The sequence below is a fragment of the Dioscorea cayenensis genome, chromosome 2 (assembly GCF_009730915.1).
Source record: "Dioscorea cayenensis subsp. rotundata cultivar TDr96_F1 chromosome 2, TDr96_F1_v2_PseudoChromosome.rev07_lg8_w22 25.fasta, whole genome shotgun sequence".
In the NCBI taxonomy this organism is placed as follows: Eukaryota; Viridiplantae; Streptophyta; class Magnoliopsida; order Dioscoreales; family Dioscoreaceae; genus Dioscorea; species Dioscorea cayenensis.
The window spans coordinates 22,584,393-22,606,731 of record NC_052472.1 but is presented as its reverse complement, the minus strand read 5'-3'; the positions used below and the strand labels follow the sequence as shown (position 1 = coordinate 22,606,731).

General features: G+C 33.6%; 1 protein-coding gene across 1 annotated transcript; it reads left to right on the top strand.

The window, feature by feature from the left end:
- Positions 1-1,619: 1,619 nt before the first annotated feature.
- On the top strand, positions 1,620-18,537 carry LOC120269411 (protein PIR-like). The gene is given in 32 exon segments (XM_039276751.1): positions 1,620-1,703; positions 1,869-1,951; positions 2,795-2,867; positions 3,121-3,185; positions 3,458-3,535; positions 4,462-4,581; positions 5,274-5,344; positions 6,495-6,587; positions 6,723-6,792; positions 6,961-7,025; positions 8,415-8,610; positions 8,755-8,906; positions 9,547-9,640; positions 9,920-10,135; positions 10,322-10,533; positions 10,854-11,001; positions 11,467-11,635; positions 12,164-12,240; positions 12,453-12,623; positions 12,795-12,871; positions 12,950-13,052; positions 13,211-13,330; positions 13,404-13,547; positions 14,106-14,255; positions 14,754-14,897; positions 15,161-15,248; positions 15,993-16,120; positions 16,637-16,844; positions 17,504-17,520; positions 17,522-17,677; positions 17,755-17,967; positions 18,101-18,537. Coding segments are annotated over 31 exon segments (3,867 nt in total). The 5' UTR covers positions 1,620-1,703; positions 1,869-1,897; the 3' UTR covers positions 18,296-18,537.
- The last annotated feature ends 3,802 nt before the right edge of the window (positions 18,538-22,339 follow it).

Genomic DNA, 22,339 nt, shown 5'->3' with positions numbered 1-22,339 from the left:
GTATCTTTCCCCTCCAAAATTGTATGGTAGAGATGACTTATTAATTTAATATAATTTCTGCAAATCTTTTGAGTCTGTACGTGATGAATTTTCGTTACTCCTTGTGATGTCTAGCCGAGTTAATAAATTTCTAGAGGGGTTGATAAATCACCGTAACGGTCTGTTCCTTAACAATGCTTGTTGCTTGTTGTCAAAAAAAAAAAAAAATCTCTAAAAAAATTAATATTAGGGGTCCGTTTGATATACAAAATTTTGACGTACAGACTCGTTTAGTTTGTAAAAAAGTTGAGAGTACAGCACAAAGCAAAGTCAGAATACAGCATAAATAGGCAAAATTTTTATACCACCAAAGCTTCGGTACAAAAAATTTATCATGGTATATCATAACTAAAAGACTAAATTACCCTTAATAAAGATTAAAATTACAATCATGTATTCCATATACCACAACTACTTATTTTGTTATATACTATTTGTATTGTATTTAGTTACATATCAAACTCATTTGATTATTAGTAGAACAACTTGGAGAATAGGGCTTGGGCAAAGCCCGGTTGCACTTAAAATTGGGCTAAAATGAGCTCAATGATGTAACTCGACTATGTTTTGAGTTAAAATCAGTTGAGCTCAAATAGAAATTGGCTCACTAAAAGATCTAACTACAACTATGGATTCAATCAATATTATTTTTACAATAGTTTTTGTCTGTGCTGCCAAGATGGATGATTCTAATTATTTGTTTTTTCAGAAGTCTCTCTTACTTTTTTTTCCTTTGTTGTTTGTTGGTTACTTAAAATCACTCACAATGGTTTAAGCATAATGTTTTCTTTATTGTTATGTTTTTGTTGTTGACTTGTTGTTGGTATTTCTTTTTTATAATATATTTTTATGATTTATTAATTTTTATAAAAAAAACTCAACTTATTAGTTGAATTATAAATTCTTGTTAACAATCTAATTAGAAAAACAATGATATATTTCACATTAGAAAAATAATAATTCCTTTTCTTTTATCAAGTAGGAGGTTGAGGGATCATTTTTATCTCACAATATTGGCTAAGATGATTGAGTCACATATCCATTTTTTTTTTTCTGAAAACACAAAAAAATTATGTATTTCATCTTTAAAAAATAATAAAAATTTAAATATACTCTCATAAATTTATATAATTACTAGTCATCGCACTTTTTAGATTTATAATATATTTATTTTAATAAAATGAATAAATCACAAATAATTAAAAAGTACAGTCACTGGAGAAAAAGAACCAAAAAGAAATTCCACTGAGAGTGAAGATAATAACCGACACCTACGAGACTCCCGATAGAACATGATATTAGATATATATATATATATATATAGATATAACTCTGAATTAAAATCAAATATTTATATGTATTTAAAATAATATTAATGTCTTCATCTTCAATCTCTTATTTTTTTTACTTATAATTTTCACAAGACTCAACGAACGTGTCAAACAATATTTGGGCACATCATGAGTCATGATAACACCTTTGAGTCAAATCTAAGCAAAATCCAGGCTCGAATGGCAATTTCGTAAATAACTCTAGTGTCATGTCTATTTCCATAACTTTTCAACGTACTTCTCCCAAGTTTCCCAAGCCCCTTTCAGTTCATCCCCACCAACTCCTTCCCAAATCTCAATCTCTTCGATTGCCGAATTATCCAAGTGTTTCTGGTGAGATTTTTCTTCAAAGATTGCTCATTTGATGTTTGTTTGTATATGTCTAAGAATTTCAATGCGTTTTTTTTTTTTGAATTTTGGATAAACTTGTGATTTTTCTGCGACATTGTGATCTAGGATTTGAGTTTATGCTAAAGTTCTTGTTTTTCTTGTTCTCAGCTGATAGATTTGGTGTGAGAAAGCGCTTTATGGCTATTCCGGTGGAGGAGGCCATTGCGGCGCTTTCGACCTTCTCCTTGGAGGTACTTTCCTTTGTTGCTGATGCTTATTTATGTTTTTCTTTTTGTTGAATTAGGTTTTAGAGAGGTCAAACTTTCATTCTGTAATTCGTGTAGTTGAGTTATTTGGTTTGAATTTACCTTTCATTTAAATTCTTGTGCTGCCATACTTTTGGGGAGTTATAGAACAAATGAAGTTCTCTATTTCAAAAGTGAAGTATTTGGAGTTCTGATTGTTAGTTTTGGTTTCTTTCTATATGCTCTGGCATTAACCTCATTGCCTTGCATTTTTATTTGTTTTTCAACTGTACTCTGTTTGATATTTTTGGTAGGTGTTCTTGTAAGACATGGGTGTATCAATTGAGCTGGAATCTTTTGAATGACATAGTCCATTGGCTTTATTGTTCCCTTTGAATGTGAGAACTTACAGTAGTGACATATTTAGTGCTAATCTGGTGTTTTTGGAGGTTATAGACCACAAGTATATTTGGTATGCTCATTTTAATGCTTTAAAGATGCTCACTTGCTCAGTGATCCCTGCTTTCTCTGTAATTTTCAAAATGTATTATGACCAGGATCATATTGACTAACTTATTATTCCTAAAACTGAAATATTCTTTATATCTACTTCCATGGTTTTATTAGGCGTGATCGAATGCCTATGTAATTACATTATGTTACTTCAGTCTCATGTTTAGAACAAGCTTTCATGCTTTTGTATTTCTCTCTCCGACCAATGTCTTTTGACTAATCTGAGACTTAAGTTTTCTGTTATTCTATTTTAGCAGTCTGTTTCTGAGTTGTTGTTGAAATTTTCTGTTGTGTTCATCCCACAAACAATGCATGTTGAGATTGCTTAAATTTCAGGATGAGCAGCCGGATGTGCAAGGACTATCAGTTTCACTATCTTGTGAAAGATATGCTACTAATAGCCCAATTGGTATGTCTCGCACTAGATAAGTATTAATTTAGTTCCATTTCTTTTGAAATCTGCAATTAATATTATGGCCTTTATCTTAAAAAAATTAATTTGCTTTTATGCAAGTAGTATACGGTAATTCTGTGACTTCAAAAAATATGCTACTTTTTTAGTGGTATGTTCCACGTTCGTGCAAAAGTCATTTTCTGAGTTTTTGAAATTATATTATTTGTTGATATGTCTATATATTTGAGAAAATTTCTTTTGTTGACAGAATATGGTGATGTTTCTGCATATCGTCTATCGCTGACAGAAGACACAAAAGCAATCAACCAGCTGGTAGATGCATATTTATAATTCATAGCTTAGTTTATCTCCCCACTGATCATTTCTGTATATTTTTCAGACAACATAATTACTTTATTAGATACACCATATGACCTGTCGAAAAACAATAATTGCTTTCTCCTCCATTTATCTATTTGTTCTTTTAGCATTGTTTGGTTTCAGACTCCCATTGGATGATAATACTTGAGATTATTGTACTATGATGATAAGAGTTGTTCAATATTGCAACTCTAATTTTTACATTTGTTCATTTACATTAACAGAATACCTTGATTCAAGAAGGAAAAGAGATGGCATCAGTATTGTATACCTACAGGAGCTGTGTCAAAGCTCTTCCACAGGTTGTTGTTAAGACCATTTTCATAAAGCATCTTTCTCGTTGAGCATATGATGCAAGATTAGTTTGGGTTTGATCTTTTGGTTTTGCATAAATTTTTCGTATGCTGGTTTCAAGGTTTCTTTATAGTTAGAAACATATAAGATGATGCTCATTTTGCATGAATATGAAAAGTTTCAGTTTCATTAGCCATCAATACTAAGTTTTCTTCTTTTAAGTTTTGTGTTTAAGTTATGGTTCAGTATGTAGTGAATTTTCATATGAGCCTGTTGTTCACTTTATCTCTAATTTTTTGCTTGCCTGTCTAACACATATTTACCCTAGAGGTGAATGAAATGGCAACAATTTGTACGAGATGAAGATCTTTAACTCTTGATGGAAATCAAGTGCTTGGAATTTGACTTTAAATGTGAGTCCCTTATACTTGGAATAAATTGGTGACCTTTTGAGAGTTATGAATGTGGGAGAAACAAGTGAAGCAAACAGTATGCAGTGCAAGCTGCAGAATTGGATCTTTTCCTGTTAACTGCCATTAACAGATGGATTTAATATTCTATATTATATATTAATCTGGTCTTGATCATTGCTTTTGAATCAATTAGGCAAGTTCTGGAAAAACCAAATAGTCATCATTTTATGTTCATTAGATGTAGGTTTTGGATTCATTCACATTGCGTTGAGCATTTTGTATCCACAATGATTAAATTTTTCTTGCTTTAGTTTTGTTAATATTATCTATGATAATCCTTGTGAAGAATTTAGTTGTACATTCCCTCCGTGCCATGGTCTAGAAAATGCCTTTAAAGGATTATGTTCTACTATGGTTCAGTTTACTGTGGATCAGTACCAAATAATTGATGCATCCTCATTTATACGTTTTATCTTTAGTTTCAAACTTATCTGTTACTGAGACCTTTAAATTTAATGCAGCTGCCTGATTCTATGAAACATAGCCAAGCAGATCTGTATCTAGAGACATATCAAGTTCTTGACTTGGAGATGAGCCGATTGCGTGAAATACAACGGTGGCAAGCATCTGCTGCTTCTAAGGCCTGACTTTCTGTACACTTCTGTAATGTGACATAAAATTTGCTTATTTTCAATCTTTGAATTTTAATATCTCTTGCACTAAATCAATTACATTCGATTGTGTGAGAGGTTATGTGGAACATTTTATATCTATATGCATCTATAAGCTGTAAAATTAAGGTCTGGAGTGGGGGTTAAACCCTAGATAGAATAATTGTTCAACACTATCTGTACTGAGATGAAGCTTTCTACATGTGTCCACTTGATAGTTGATAGCTAGGGTTTATACGCAAAGTTCAAGCTGAGATGGAATTGGTCTGAGTTGGATGTGACTGAAAGTAGGCACAAATAATTGTTAGCACTTGGCATAAGAAAACAAAAGGAGTTAGATTGTACAAATAGTGTTCTATCAATGAAATCTAAGGGTGTTCTTATCCATGTTATCTTTGTGCCAACTCAGCAATAGAAAGTTTGCTCTAATGCTACGTGTTGTTAGTCCGTACCAAATCTTTAATGCAATTGCTTGGCTTGTTTGATGAAATATTTATTGTTTTATCACAATGTGTAGGCTATCTATTTGGATTTTTATTTGGTATTCTGAGTCTTCTTGTCATGCAAATTCTAGTTATATTATAATGATAATTTACCTTTACTTGCTCTATTTTTGAAACTCACATTTGAAGATACTCTTGTTGTTTTGCCCTTTGGTGCAGCTGGCAGCTGACATGCAGAGATTTTCTAGGCCTGAAAGACTTGTAAATGGACCAACAATAACTCATTATTGGTTTGTCTCTTTGTTTTAATAATTAAATTGCGCTTTAAGCATTATTTAGCTGTTGGACTAGTAAGCTACTATCCTTTACTAAGCAAAAATCCTAAATACTTCAATAATTCATGAATCCTGAAGCATCAGTGAAACCTTAATCATCTGCTGTTGTTTAGTTATATTCTCTCAACAATTTTACGACCTTCAATAATTTTATGGTCTTTTTATTTTTCTTGATTATTTAATCTCAGGTAATCAGTTCCTCTCTTCTTCACTTCATGGAGTTCCACATATTCATCGGAGTTAGATAAAACCATGCTATTGTTTGGTGATACATATCTTTCTTCAATATAAGTGTGATAATACGTTAATCACTAGGGATTCCTTGTTTTCCCTCATTTAAGGCTGTTAAATCAGTTGTTTTTCTGACTTCACATGGATTATTTTTCCCCCTCTTTCAGAAGGTAGCCACTTGATTTTCTTTTTTTTTTTTCCTTTCAAAAGGTAGTTGCTTGGATTTTTTTTCTTATGCAAGACCTCTATGTCTCTACCATGTTGAGGATGGTTCACTTGTGTACTAAGATAGACTCATGTTTTAGGTTTGTTTCTTAATCTTATTTACTGAAGTTTGCATTTTGTTCTCAAAGCAAAATTTTCTTGAGGAAGCAAGGAATTATGTATATACATTCCATACATTAGAAACTATGGATTGGTTTGTGGATCTGATTCATGGGGATCATCTAGCTAGGCAGTGTTTTATTTTCTCTTAAGGTTGTATTTAGAAGAAAATTATGTTATATATATGGTGGTGAAGAAGCTCTTTCAAACTAAGAAACATCATTGTTGTTATGATTAATTTCAATTGCCAAATTTGCTGATTATTATCAATTTATTGCACAGCAGCTATGACACCATTTTTTATACCAGTCTAATACTTCATAACTTGATAATCTGAAGTATCTAAAGAGATCTTTGTGCTGGTTAATTATATTTTTGATCTTAGAACTGGAATCCTTTTACAAATTACTGACTGCAGCATTCTATATGCATAATCATGCAAATTGATAGTTATTATGATTACCACATGCATAATTGTGTGTTTGTGATACTAATATTTTGTGTTTTAGATACTTAAGGAAAGGTGTGAAGTTTTTATTTTTGATTTCAGGTCTATGCTGAGGTTGCTAGATGTTTTGGTGCAACTTGATCATCTTAAAAATGCCAAAGCAAGTATACCTAATGACTTTTCATGGTATAAGAGGTATGTATTTTACAAATATAAAATAATTTATTTTATGAATGTACCATAAGCTTATGAATATAAATATTTCCATTGGTTGTCACCTTTTTAAGTTGAATATCATGCAATTCCTTATTCTTGCATCTTGGGTTTTAGAACATTTACACAGGTTAGCGCTCAATGGCAAGAAACTGATTCGATGAGGGAAGAGTTAGATGATCTGCAGGTGGGTGGCATGCCATATTTATATATATTTTATATTTTATTTTTTTCCAAACTGTGTGTAACCTACTGAGAAAAAAATTGCTTTTATATCAATTCAAATAGACAACACATCTCTAAAGTTGCCACTTTTATGAAACTAAATGTAGCATTGCTTTTGTTGGTGTTACAGATCTTCTTAAGCACGAGATGGGCTATTTTGCTGAACTTGCATGCGGAGATGTTTCGAGTGAATACGTATCTTTAAATATTATATGGTTGATGTTCTTTTTCAGCGATAACTTTATACAATATTAAGACCATCTGCACTACTTTCTATGCCTTTGAATATGATAGGAAAACCAACTTACTATAGAAAATCAAATTACTGTAGAGTCTTTTCCTAATAATTCGTATGAATTAGAGCCAATCTTTTTTAAGGTCCTAATTTGTTATGATTATTGTAGCTATAATATTGAATAATGAGCCATAAATCTTTTAGGGAAAATTGCTTGCATATCCTTTGGACAATATGAAATTGTGTACCTTTGGAAAAATTATAATTGCATGTAACCCCCCGAAAATACTGAAAATTTACATATATATACATACATACACACACACACACATATATATATATATATCCCTGAAGTCATTCAAAATATATATATATATATATATATTGTAAAACGACACTCTTGCCTCTTTTTCCTTCTTTTCTCTTTACCATTATCAATTTCTTCTTCTTTGCACTTATTTCCTTCCTCTCCCTTTTATAATCTTTCTTTCTATCTATTTTCTCTTTTTCATGAGCAATTTTTTTGTAGAATATGAGAGATCAGAGAGACAGATTACCTCTCCACTCTCTGTTGATATTTCACACATACAATAGGTGAGGGAAGAAGAATACAGGAGTAAGTAATGAGAAGGGAGGGAGGAGGAAGGGGAGGACGACCCATTTTTAATTTTAATCCTATGAGATACATACAAAATCTGGTGTTTTTTCAGGGTATACACAATTTTATATTTTACTAGGGGCAGACATGCAAATGCCTCATCTTGATAAATTAAGGGAAATTTTATAGCGCATCATAACAAATGTTTTTTTTTTGTTTTTTTGAAGAATGTACAAATCAAATGTTAAGTTTTAAGCTTTTCTTAATCAGTTAAGATGAGGTCCATTTTTGGACATAGCTTTCAAAATCTCCTGTTGGCTTTAATGGAGGGACACCTATAACATATGAAGGAACAACTCTTTTTAAAACTGATCACCTTTAGTGAAGAGCTCAAATTCTGACTGGAATTTTGCACTAGATAATCATAGTTTAGAGTAGCTAATAAGGAAAATTTTTCAAAATGTAAGCAAATATCTGTATTTGAAATGAAAAATTAAGAAAATAATATTTCATAATTTTTGTTTTATTTAAGAAGGCAGGGAATTTTGAAGAAACTGAGGATGCTGATCATTGTTTGCATACTCATTGTGTTTCAAGGACATGCAGCAATTATTTTTTATACATATATATTGCTTCATTTATTCACATTTCCACTAAAACAAATTGTGTACTGATTTTGTTGTGGAATTTTTTTCATTCCTTATGGGTCTTACACTGGCAGCAGATTTTTGGTTCCTTGACTTGAATATAGTGTAGAAGACATTCTACATGTTCTCATTGTGTTCTGTGTAGAGTCTTTGGAACTAGACTTTGCCCTCCTATATCCAGAACGACATGCCCTCCTCCGTGTTTTGCCCGTTCTTGTTGTTTTAGCAACCTCATCGGAGAAAGACAGTGAGTCACTGTATAAAAGGGTCAAAATCAACCGTCTTATTAACATATTTAAGGTTTGTCTCATGATAGTTTATTTCATACTTGTTAATAAGATCTGCTTTTCTTACATTTTATCTTACTAACACTCAGACAAGGTTGATGTCATGGAGCTTTCTGGTCTCTCGTGGTACTCATGCTTGGCTGCTCGTTTGCTGCAGAATGATCCTGTTATTCCTGCATTCCCAGATCTGCACCTTTCACCAGCTTCAATATTGAAAGAACTATCAATGTACTTCCCAAATTTTTCAAGTCAAACTCGTCTTCTAACCCTACCTGCACCACACGAGATCCCTCCTCGCGAAATGCAAGAATATCCTAAACATCGTGCATTTGATTATGAATATGTTCCCTTCATAAATATGTGTACTTTGCAGCTGATGTTTTTATTGGAATTGGATTTAATATGAGCAGGAAAGTTCTTGGTTGTGTACTTCCCTTTGTAGAAAGCCATATGGAGAATGATGGCAAGTTAGCTTCATTGATTGCTGAGCTACGTAATGTTCTAAGACACTATAAACACCTAGATCATAAACAATGCCTTGACATTCAAGAAATCTACATGGAAAGAATTCTTAGTGACTGAAAGACGCTCATTTTCTTTTTCTTTTTTTCTTCTTATCTCATTTTATACAACAGTTGATTTCAATACTTGGGGCACAACTCTTTACTAGTTATCTTAGCTGTTACTTGCTTGGCCCACGATTGCTCTTCATCTTCACACAACAATGGGCATTTTCAACAGCATGTTGGTTGTTGAAGATCACAACACTCAAGACATAATGATCTGGTGGCATGTGTTTAGACCATGTCTTTGCATGAGTTCTGAATTTATTCATGGCATATTCAAATCATCTTTATCATGCTATGTCATAGATAGTGCATATCTAGTGTTTTCTGTGAGACATATTTAGCTGGTTACAGATTTTCTGTTTAAACCTTGACTTACCTACATATCAGAGGAATTACCTCGTTATCAATCACATCGGAGCTATTCGTGCAGAACATGATGAATTTGCCATTCGGTTTGCTTCAGCTATGAATCAGGTATTTTATTGGTTTATAGAAAAGCTATGTGATAGTGCAAGGTCATGATTACAGCATTAAGATTGGTTCGGTATCATTATCTTTCAATTTCTTTTTATAAGAATTTCTAATGCAGAATCTAATTATTTGATTATCCATGTCCTTGTATAATTGTTACAAGCAGATAAGTTAACATTCAATTTATCTAGTGGTAAATTATATAATTAAATTCACCTCTTAAGTTTCCCTTGTTCTGTTCCAAGATGTCCTGCTAAATGCTAATCATCATTCTCTCTACAGATTGTGATACTGAAGTCAATGGAGGGTGCAGACGGTGAGTGGTCCAGGGATGTAAAAGGAAACATGTATGATGTAGTTGTTGATGGTTTTCAGCTCCTGAGCAAATGGACGGGGAAGGTTTGGGAGCAGTGTGCCTGGAAGTTTGCTCGTCCATGCAAAGATTTAACTCATATAGACACTAATAAGAGCACCGCATCTTATTTTGACTATGAAAAGGTTTTGAATATATTTCTTATTTATTTATTTTAACTCCACAAACTTTGCATGGAACTCTGTGCTTTTGATGCTCCAGAAATATTATGTAGTGCCATTGGTTATTTTGAAATCTTTTGTCAATCCCGGTGGGGAAACCTACAATCCATGTGATGTTTACAGTGGTAGTTATGTAAAATTTCCATGTAGGTTGTTCGCTGGAATTACTCTTTTGATGAAAGAAAAGCTTTGTTAGAGCTTATCAGTTACATAAAAGGTATTGGTTCAATGATGCAACGGTGTGATGCACTAGTAGCAGATGCTTTGTGGGAGACTATCCATGTGGAAGTTCAAGATTTTGTGCAGGATAAGCTAGATGTCATGTTGCGATCTACATTCCGTAAAAAGAAAGATTTATCTAGGTCAGTTCTGTTAATCCTTATGCTACTGTTGAATGCAATATTTCTTGAAAGTTAAACTCCTTCGTTTCTTACTCTGTCAATGTTGAGGGGCATATTTTTTAACATTAATTTGGGACATGTGCCCTGCAGAATTTTTACAACTATAGAGACTTAGATAAGAATGTAAGCAGCCATGCTTTTAAGTTAATATATCACAGAAACCCTTTAATTCTAATCTTCATCGTTAAAGAAGTTGGACAATTGCATAATGATCAGTCTTATGTTATGTATTGCTAAAGCAGCTAATTAATGAAATTTCACTGCTCCTTCTCAACTTTCAGGATTCTTTCTGACATGCGGACCCTATCAGCAGATTGGATGGCAAACACAAATAAGGCTGAACCAGAGTTGCATTCGATGTATCCGGAAAGTGGGGAGGCAAAGACAAACACATTTTATCCAAGACCAGTTGCTCCCACAGCCGCTCAGGTCTTAATAATTCTTATATTCTTTTATTCAATTTTCAATTGTCTGTTAATGTGGTAGTTAGATGGAGGTTAGCAACTTATTCGATACTGCTTCTCAACTTAGGTTTACATTCTTCCTCTCATTAGACCACAATTTAGAACATCAGCTTTTGCCAATCAACATTTTACAAGAAGTTTTCTTTCCTAGTTGGAAACTAATTTTTGCTAGTATTTTATAAATTATTCTGCAATTTAGTCAGCTGAGCCTGATTGAGTAGGGCACTTGCCAGATCTGATCAAGAAAAAGTTCACTGGGGTACTAGGGCTTCCTGAATAACAATCTTTTATGGTGAATATGGAAGCACCTTTTTAATTCTAGAAAGTGCACTTTTTCTTTGTAAATTGCAAGTTTATAACTGACATAATTTGCTTCAGTTATAAAGTACAAATTTGTTGATATGTGACTATGCAAACATTCTCTGTTTAGGTTCATTGCCTGCAGTTTCTGATATGTGAGCTTGTATCTGGTGGCAATTTACGGAAACCTGGAGGGCTTTTTGGGAATAGTGGCACTGGGATTCCTATAGATGATCTCAAACAGTTGGAGACTTTCTTTTACAAGCTCAGCTTTTTCTTACATATTTTGGATTACACAGGTTTCTTTTTATTCCTCCTGACTGTTTCCATTTGTATATAATTGTCCATTAAAATTGTTAGATTAATTTTTTTATTTAATCTTTTAAGAAACTTCATTACCATAGGTCCATATGGAAATTTTATCAGTACATTATGGTTGAACATACAATGCTATTTTCACCATGATATTGCAAGACCCAGTCTTTACCTTTATGTAATGCCAGTTACAAGGTCATTCGTAATATCTGTCTTGTTGACATCTGAATCTTGTTTAAGATCTTTTTGAAAAAAAAAGAAGAAGAAAAAAATCTAGCATTCTTGCTTCTTTTCAATGTTTTAAAGCTGTGGTAGTTTGTTTTTGTCCTTATTTTTCTTTTTGACTGATGATGTTTGACATTTTGGTAAGGAAGAAATGTATCTTCAATATTGGAATTTTCGCAATTCTGAGTTTTCTCTTTTGTTGTTACAATATCTTAGTGAAATTGAATCTTAGTTATTGTGTAAGATCTTTTGCACAGATATCAAATTTTGCTTTCTGGTTCTTGCAGCAACAATTGGTACATTGACAGATCTTGGTTTTCTTTGGTTTAGAGAATTCTACTTAGAATCTTCTCGAGTTATCCAGGTGAAGAATTTTATTAATTTCTTTGAAGTAAATCTTACTTTGCTATTTAGCGCATTCATTTTTAACCACTGCTATTTTTTAATTATTTGTATAATTTCCGCTTTTGTGTGATTTTGACTAATTGGTGTGGCCTTCTTTTATCTTACAAGGTCATTTACTGTATCAATGGCTGGCCTAGAATAGTTTCTAACTGAATAAATTATTCTGTTTAGTTTCCAATTGAATGTTCACTTCCCTGGATGCTTGTTGATCATGTGATTGAATCTCGTGATGCTGGGCTTATTGAAAGCATTCTGATGCCGTTTGATATCTACAATGATTCTGCTCAACATGCATTGGTTGCGCTGAAGCAACGGTTTCTATATGATGAAATTGAAGCTGAGGTATGTGAAGTGGACAAACTGAGCTACATCTATTAGTTCTCTTATTGTGTTTAGTATAACACTTTGACACAACCATCTCTTCAAACTTGTATGTATAACATAGGTGACATTTTATTTAAGCTTTCATATTGTGCTTCTCAATACCCTGATCTGATCTGTTTGTTTTTGTAGGTTGATCTTTGTTTTGATCTGCTTGTTCTGAAGCTCAGTGAGATCATCTTCTCATACTATAAAAGCTGTGCAGCATGGTAAATCAATATTGCTGGACTTTCCTTATTGACAAACTTAGCAGTTCAAATCCTCTTATCTTGAGTTTGCTTGTGCAGTGAGTTACTTGATAAAGCATTCATTGCTGCATCTGATGATAGTGAAAAGTATTCTGTTCAACCGATTCGATTCAATGAAATACTGAAACTTAGAAGAGTAAAGGTAGACTAAATTTTCTGGTATCATTTATTTAATAAAAAACATCCAATGGTATCTTGTGCTTTCTTGATGTAGTTTGCATTTAATTTCAGCCTTTTTCAGTTAACTCTTCTTTGCATATAAGTTTGAACTTGGAGCTGATCATTATTTTTAATATCTAGCTGCTTGGACGGACAATTGATCTGAGGAGCTTAATCACACAGAGAATGAACAAATTATTTCGGGAGAACATTGACTTTTTGTTTGACCGTTTTGAAAACCAGGACTTGTGTGCCATTGTGGTGAGTTATGATCTTTGTGTTTTTTCTCTCTCAGAGATGTTTATTTATAGAGACTAATCTCTTGATTACATAGGAATTACAACAACTACTGGAAGTCTTAAAGCTCACTCATAAGTTACTTATGAGGAATCTTGAACTCGATTCATTTAGTTTGATGCTGAATGAGATGCAAGAAAACCTTTCACTTGTTTCATTTTCGAGTCGACTTGTGACACAGGTATGTTTCCCTGTTGTACTTAAAAAGGACAACCTTTTTCTCCACACCAGAAAGCATAACTATTAACTATCATTTTCTTTCAGCTGAAAAGTTGAATGTATGAGATGAGAGTTGAATTCAATCTTAAAAAAAGAAAAAGAAAAAAGGACAACCTTTTTCTCCACACTAGAAAGCATAACTATTAATTATCATTTTCTTTCAGCTGAAAGTTGAATGTATGTGATGAGAGTTGAACTTCTTGTTGCTTATTTACTTATTTCTGGCTTCATCACTACCACTACAAACGTGATGTGTTAGCATAAGTGCATGACAAGAGTGTGCAAGTCTTTATTTATTTATTTATTCTCAGAGTCAATCTAGTGTCAGAAAGCTTTGGTGTGTATGAGTCAAAATCTTGCTAATATATGGTCTCTTATTGGAAAATGTAGACCTAAGAAATGATATGAGCTATATCGGGATCATCCTGTCGCAAGATTCATGAAATATAATTTGATCATGTCTTTGCTTGCAAATGTGATTATCGAGAACTTTCTAAGTTAATGACCTTGTGTATTCCAGATCTGGACTGAGATGCAGAATGACTTCTTGCCAAACTTTATCCTTTGTAATACCACTCAACGGTTTGTCCGCTCTCCAAAAGGAGCTAACCATACCACCCAAAAGGCCTCCCTTCCCAATTCAAAGGTTTACTATTACTGTGGAAACCAGGTAAATTATTTCTAAATTTTTTATATGGATTTAATTATTGGCCTACTTTTCATTTTAATGTATCCCTTATCTGAATACCATATTTAATGCCATATTGTATGGCAATAGATGAATATGAAATAGAAAAGTCCTTTTGCTGGGTATCGAGAATGAGATTAGCGGAAGCAATTGTGTGTGCTTTTTTCAAAGAAACCCTTTCGCGTACTATGAAGTTCTTGAGATTGTAGCTCAATGAGAATGTGTTGATTTCCCATGAATATAAAATTCATCTGGTTTGCTGATGATGAGTCCCTATGCCTTCGCTCGAAATGGTTGATTTTTCAGAAACCTAGACTTAACATCTCTTAGAAACTTTTTCATTTTCTTGAAAAGTAAATCATGTTGAACATGAACTTCCTTCCTCATTTTTCCCATGTCTTTGCAATCTAGCAGTGAGATATTTTTTTTCTTTTAATGCTTTTGATCTACAATTTAATTACGTACATCTTCTTCTTGTAGGATTTAAATTTGGCATATCAAAACTTGGCAGAATTGTACCATGAGTTCTTTGGAATTCCTCACATGTTTGCGATAGTCCAGCTTATCGGATCAAGGTCATTGCCCTTGATTATTCGTGCTCTTTTAGATCATATTTCAAACAAGGTAAGTTTCATGAAATTAATTTTAGAGAATGTTAAATATTGTGTGAGGATCTTTCAAGTGTAGTGCTAATTTATTGCACTAATATAAGTTTTGTTTTTAGTTTTATCCTATCACTGTTATATAGACTAACACTGATTTGTGTGTAGTTCAGGAACAAAATTGCATGCTCACCCATTTTTAAACTAGCTATAATAATTCCATTAGTTTTTTTATTCTCTGATAACATCGTGAACATCCTAAATACAATCTTTAATCATTTCCAGATAACAACAATTGCACCTAAAATTAGTGGGCTGCAAGAAGCATTGCCAAAGGCTATTGGACTACTTCCTTTTGATGGTGGTGTATCAGGTAAGAGTCTGTGTTATGTTTAGAATTTTGAAGAATTTAAAGAAACATTACTCAAGATGAAGCTGCTGAATTGGCTATTGTAATAACTAACAATTCATGGTTTCTTTATGTATATGCTTTTCAATTGTTTCCTTTTAACATTTAACTGACAATAATATTGCTGCTTATAATAGTATCTAGCAGGTTATTCATCATTGAAACGGCTTAGGTGCTGAAGTAAAAGGAAAAGTTTGCTAATGCTGATTGATTCATCAATATTATTTAAGTCTTGCTAACAATACTTGTGATTGGCAATAAAACATTAGACACAATGTGCTTTAATGTTATCTAGGCAAGAAAAACCGTCAAGTTACCACATATGTTTGACCCCTTGAATTTACCCATGGTGTTTGACCTAAATGTCGGTAAGCATATTGTGGTTTAACAAGCTTTGACAAGTTCTTACGAATCAATGATGTTTGAGAAAAATTTGAGAAACTCACAACTGGCCATATAATGGTTATATTCAAACAAAGTATTATGTAATGCAGAAGGGAAATTTATTTTCAAGTCTAGAAACCATGCTTCCGCACTATACAAAACAAAAATTTCCTGTGATAATTCAGCATGTTAATTTTGTTTTAACTGATTTTGATATGGCTTGTGTCAAAAGGTTAAAATCTTTATAACTATATTGTGCTTGATATAATATTCTCATCAGTAAGTTGGATAACATCTTGTTATTCACTTATCACTTTGATGCAGGTTGCCACAGAAGTATTCATGAACAGTTGACCTGGGGCATGAAAACCGAACTTAAAACAGAAGCTCTTCATAATCTCAAGGAAATAGGAAGTGCAATATACTTTATGGGCCTTCTGGATATTGTATTGGTGAGATAATTTTTTTTTTTTGTGAATTTTGCCATACATAATCAACCTGGTTTTTTTTAATTTGTTAATGATTATATGCGCAAATGTCAGATAAATTGGTTATTTCCTATCTTTCAGTGAAGACTAAATGATACATGGTTTAACATTTGTTGTGCGGAACCAACGCCCAAGTGGTCTATTGGTATCCAGGTCCCCATTAGAACTCTTCGTTAGTGATGAGAGTTTGAATCATGGGGGAGGACACATTCCTGGAAGTGTGAGCAGTGATTGTGTGCATGTGATCCTAACTCCCATATATGTACATGCCCCACCCCCACTTGCTCCGCCCCCACTTGTTTCGCTCATCTTGGCAAAAAGACACATTTGTTGTGTGGAGTTAAAATTGATGCTATTTTTTAGTCTGACATTTGTTTTAGCAAGCATGGGTTTTCCAATGAAACTGATCTTTTATTGTGTTTCCCCTTGATTTATCACTTTGTTTGGATCATATTTATGCTAACATCAAACAATCAACAGAGGAAGAGTGACACAACACAATTCATTCAGACGGCACCATGGTTAGGGTTTATTACTGGAAGCGACGGACAAGCAAAACAAGTTCATGGAGCTGAAGGGAGTCCTATAGTTCATTTACTTCGAACTGCAACAGCTACAATTGTGTCCAACCCTACATGTCCAAATCCATCATCCTTTCTCACCATGTCAAAACAAGCAGAGGCTGCTGGTAAGCTTGTGGTACCATCAATTCATTTACCATTGTTATTGCTCAATTAGACACTGTACTTAATGTCTACTTATGATCTATTCTGACCGGAATTATTACTTGGTTTCATAGAAAGTGTTTCATCAGGTAGTGCATATTTTGCTGTTTCAGTGGAAAAAGCTCAAATCCTTTGCGCATAGGATCACCATCCTATTTTTACTGAATATTAGAATCATTTTATATAGATTGACTTGCAGCTTATGTACGTGTGAAAAATTATCATCATTGGTGTTAGTTGGCTAATCGGTAAAGCTTAACTTCTGAGTTTCTGGTTTTGGGATCAATAAGTACTTAGCAAGTAAACAATGGTGGCACTCATGGTGTTTGTCTTTCTTCTACAGTTTGATGCAATCTTATTGTTCACATCTTGAGCATAAAGTTTGTGGTTTAAACTTGATTTATTAAGCCAAGGACACTATGTTAGTTGTATCTTACTCTTTTATAACTGAACATAATCTTATTTTTTGTTTGTATCCGCAGCTTAATGATGTAAAGAGCTTTTAGACAAGCTTTCCTCGTGGATACTGAGAGTTTGCTGAATTTAAATGGCTGTGATATTCGTGTCTTATCAAATCTTCACCAATTCAGGTTCTGAAATTAAATATCTTTATTTCGTGCAGAGCTCTTATACAAAACTGAACCTCAAAACTGGAAGTGTCCTAGAATACGCTCTTGCCTTCACAAGTGCAGCATTGGATAAACACTACAATAAATGGAGCGCCAATCCTAAGACAGGGTTCATTGACATTACCACTTCAAAGGATTTCTATCGTATTTTTAGTGGCCTTCAGTTTGTAAGTAGATATTACCGTGCAACTCCATGATTTTTTTTTTTCAGCCTGTGATTTACTAAAATTCCTGAAAATCTCAGGAATATTTGGAGGAGACAGTTATCAACCAATCGAAAAATCATGATATCTTGGGTGATTCAGTAGCCTGGGCTGGTTGTACAATTATGTATTTACTTGGTCAACAACTGCATTTTGAGCTTTTCGACTTCTCATACCAGTTCCTCAACGTCGCTGAGGTTGAGGGTGCTACACTCATGCAGCACGGTGCAGCCAAGAGTTCCGTATTTTCCCAGGTACCTCCTTGTGAAGAATTCCATGACACTTTGTTTTCTAAATATGCATATATATTTTTTTCGAGTCATGTGAGTGAATGAGCTGGCTTGGTTCTTTTAGTTTCTAACTTTTTTTTATCTCCGGCTTGAGAAGGGATACGAAAACTTATTGGAAGCTATGAGGAAAGCGAGAAGGCTGAACAACCATGTGTTCTCGATGTTAAGAGCGCGATGCCCTCTCGAAGACAAGGTAGCTTGTGCGATCAAGCAAAGCGGAGCACCAATTCCTCGGATTAAATTTGTCAATACTGTGTCTGCATTCGAGACATTGCCGCAGAAAGGTGCCTGAAAAGTGAAACTTCTGAGACAAAGATTGAAGAATTAAGTTCTCGGCATGGCTTATTCAGGGCACTGACAGTATGATTTTGTGCATGAAGAAATCTTTCATCTTTGTTTCTGGTATCATTTGTATTGAACACTTGTGAGAAACTTGACAAAATTAAGCTAATGAAAGGTAGAACTTGTTTGTACAACAGGGATATATTAGTTCATTAATTTTAATTAAAAGATTTGATAGTTTGGTTGTTGACATTTCATTTTCTCATAGAAACAGAGAAACTACATTTTCATGGAAAACTTATATAATAACTACGTAAACCAAACGGCTTCTGGTCTAATGGTACTAGTCTCACTATAAAAGGCTAGTGAAAGCGCACAAACCGGGGGGAAAATGTTTTGTAACATCATACATTTGAGTTCTTAAAAAAAATGTATATATATAAGGGGTGTGTATTGCAGTCATAGGGTAATATGTATCAGCGTCGTATAGGAGTAGTTATTGTTCAACTTGAGAAAAAGGATAATATGATTTAAGAGCTCTCTTAGTTCAACTGTATTGCAAAACTTTGTGCAACCTTAACGTAACCTTAGGGGAAGTCTATGCCCAAACACCCTTTTTACATGCTTTGTTTGCTGCGATTTTACTTTGGTCCCAACTTTTAGTTTATGTTTCAAATTTATCACTCACAATTTTGATTATGTTAATTGGTAATTTTATAATTAGTACTAATATTCATGAGTTAAAGTCAGTGGATCAATAACCTTTTTAGCATTTCTATACTATTTGATATATATATATATTAACCCCTAATTAGTTTAGGTGTATGGCTAAGAAGGTTGTAACTTTTACATGGGTTTATGTGTGCAAGTCTCTATGTAAGTCATACCATTTGTAATGTTTAAGAGTAGCAAGATATTATTTTTAAAACTTTTGCATGGGTTTCAATATTATTTTTAAAACTGCTAATATGCTTCTTTTTTGGTTCTCAACAGATGTTGATAAGCATCAACAAACTCTCAATGAAGCATCTCAGAAAATCAAGCGCTCACTCAACTTCTTCAGCGCTAGAGCTTTAAATCTTACTGGCGATTCCCACCACGACGCAGCTCAGGAGTAGACGTTCATTCTACATTTCTAGACAGGCCTGAGATGCTAGACGGTGTCTTCCGTCTGCTTAGATTTTTATCTGCTATTTGTTTCTCGTTTTTATTCTATCGTATTTTTGTACCCTCACTGGTGAGAGGATCTCCCACTTTGTATTGTTGTCTTTCTTTTCAATAATCCAGTGGTTTATCCACTTTTTTTAGAAAAAGAAAAGAGTAGCAAGATATAGCAAGTAATTAAGCAGTGTTTTTAGTTTGAACAAGAGACCACTTCATACACTTGCTTTTATTGCTCGTCTCCTCTTTGAAAACATATATCCTTTCTTTTCTCACTAACACTTGTCAATTCCCTCCAATTCAAGGAAGCACCAGAACAAAAATCTTGGGTGTTATAAGATGCAGGTTGTTTCTCTTATGTCCAATGGCTGCAGTTATAATTCTCTATTATAAAAGGAGTAAGTCCAAATTCATGGAGGCAATGGTATAGTTTATGGACGCACAATTTTCTCGATATGGAATTTTAATGGAAAAGAAGCATACAATAAATTAATTAAGGCAACGGAAAATTTAATAAAAAAATATTGCATTGGTGTTGGTGCTTAAGGTATTGTCTACAAAGCAAGACTATTATCTTGAGAGACATTTGCTGTCAATAGAATATCAGATAGACGAGAGAGCTTTCAAAAATGAAATACAAGCGTTAAATCAAATTCGGCGTTGGAATATTGTACGACCCTATGGTTTTTGCTCCACTAATGAATTCAACTTTCTTGTATATGAATACACGGAGAGAGGAAGTTTAGGCGCAATATTAAAGTCGGAATTGATGAAGCCATTGAGCTTGATTGGTACAAGAGAATGAATATCATCACGGATATTACTTAGACTTTATCGTATTTGCATCACAATTGTACTCCACCCACTGTTCATCTGGATGTAACAAACAATAATATTTTGCTAGATGAGGAGTACAAGGCCTGCATCCTCGAATTCGACTTTGGTATAGCTAAACTACTAAGCCCTAATTCATCACATTGGAGCATGCTTGTAGGCACACATGGATACATGGTACCAGGTATATATACTTTAACATCCCATTCTACCATCAATTCTTTTGGTTTCTACCAATTTTTCTTATATTTCAACTCGTTGAACTTTTGTTTGTTACTTGTGTAGAGCTTGTATATATAAGGCAGGTGAATGCAAGAATGTGGCGTATAATTTTAGAATTATAGCACTTGAAGTGATACATGGAATGCATCTCAGGGATTTCCTAAATTTTATTTTATTTTTTAAAAATGGATGGACCACTGTGGACCCCTATCTCTTAATTAATTTTAAATTACTTTTAGTTAAATTTATCTACTTATTTATATTTTGGGGAAGAGGAGCGGGGCGAACCCACTAGAGACCCCAGGGACGTGCACAAGCCTCGGTGGAACAAGTGGGGACGGGGCCGCGCTCACGTGGGCGCTGGAACCACCCATACATAACTACTATTCACAACTCCCAGAAATGTGCCCTCAGCCGAGAATTGAACTCTCACCACTCGGTAAGAGCTCTATCGGCGACTCGTGTACCAATAGACCCGAAGATCGTTGGCTACTTATTTATATTTTAAAAGGAGACCCTTATCTTATCCCAGCCTCCCGGATCTGATTTATCGTTCCGTAACACCCGAGCGAGGATCCTCACGCGATATTTGTTTTGGTTTTTTTTAAAATAAAAGGAGAGTAGAAAACCGGAGGAAACCTTATCTCTTCTTGTGTCGTGTGGTGACCTTGGCGGCAGGCTCTTGATATTTTGTTCCTCGTTGAGTTTTGTGACGAAAAATCCAAGGTAGGTGCTTGAATTTTATTGTGGTTGTGAGATCTTATTTATTCTCATCCTTAGTTTCCACCCCATAGACTACCTTAAGGAATTTGATATGTGTTCACCAACCTTTGTGTTTATTCATTCATTTATGCACATGCTTTATGTTTGTTAGGGCATCCTTCGAGTGCTTGATTTTGATAATCTGATTTGGAGTCTTGGAGTTGTGAGACATTTAGGTAAGTATCCATATATAAATTATACGATTTTTATTTGAAACTAGCTAAATTTGTGAAAACAAGTATTTTATTTATTTATTTTGTGATAATTAGGTTTCTGTTTATTATTCAAATATTGTTTATACTACTTTCGGAATTATTTTAATTTATTTAATATTCAAATTAATGAGATTCTTTAGAATCCCCACGTGTTGATTTAATTAAATTTCGAATTTTCAAATAATTCTTTTAAATCCTGATCCTTTTTACTTTTGAAATTTCATATGCTGTATTGATTTATGACTGTTTAAAATTTCTGAATTTCGGATAATACTTTCAATTGTGAATAATTCATGTGTTTAAAGTTCAGATTGTGTAATTATTTATTTATTTTGAATTTTGGGTATTTATTTAATTTTGATTAAAGAATATTATTATTTTTATTATCTATTCTTGTTTGTATTCCATTAACTAGTGTATTTTGATATGACAAAATTGGGATCATGTTACTGTAAATTCTTGTACTTTGCTTGTTTTGAATTTTGTTAGTTCATCGTTTTGTGAACAGAAAGTATTTTGACATAGAAACTAGTCCCCAAATAACTTTGCAATAACCCTGTCACTGGGGGTTAAACACTGACCGTGTCGACACGTATTTTGTTCTAGAAACTATAGTTTCCCACCGCTTTCCGTCGGTGAAGAATAACGGCCTCTGATAATTTTGGCTCGGGGTCACCGAGGGTAAACATATGAATTTTGTGATTTTGTTTTGGGCAAAAGTTACTTGGGGGACCTATATGCTTAGTGTTTGACATTGGTATTTACTTGAAACAAAATTCATTTAGTATTTTGCATTTTCGACAAATTATGTTTTTGTGCGACTGATCCCTATATTTTTAGTGGTGCTTACTGGGCTGTCA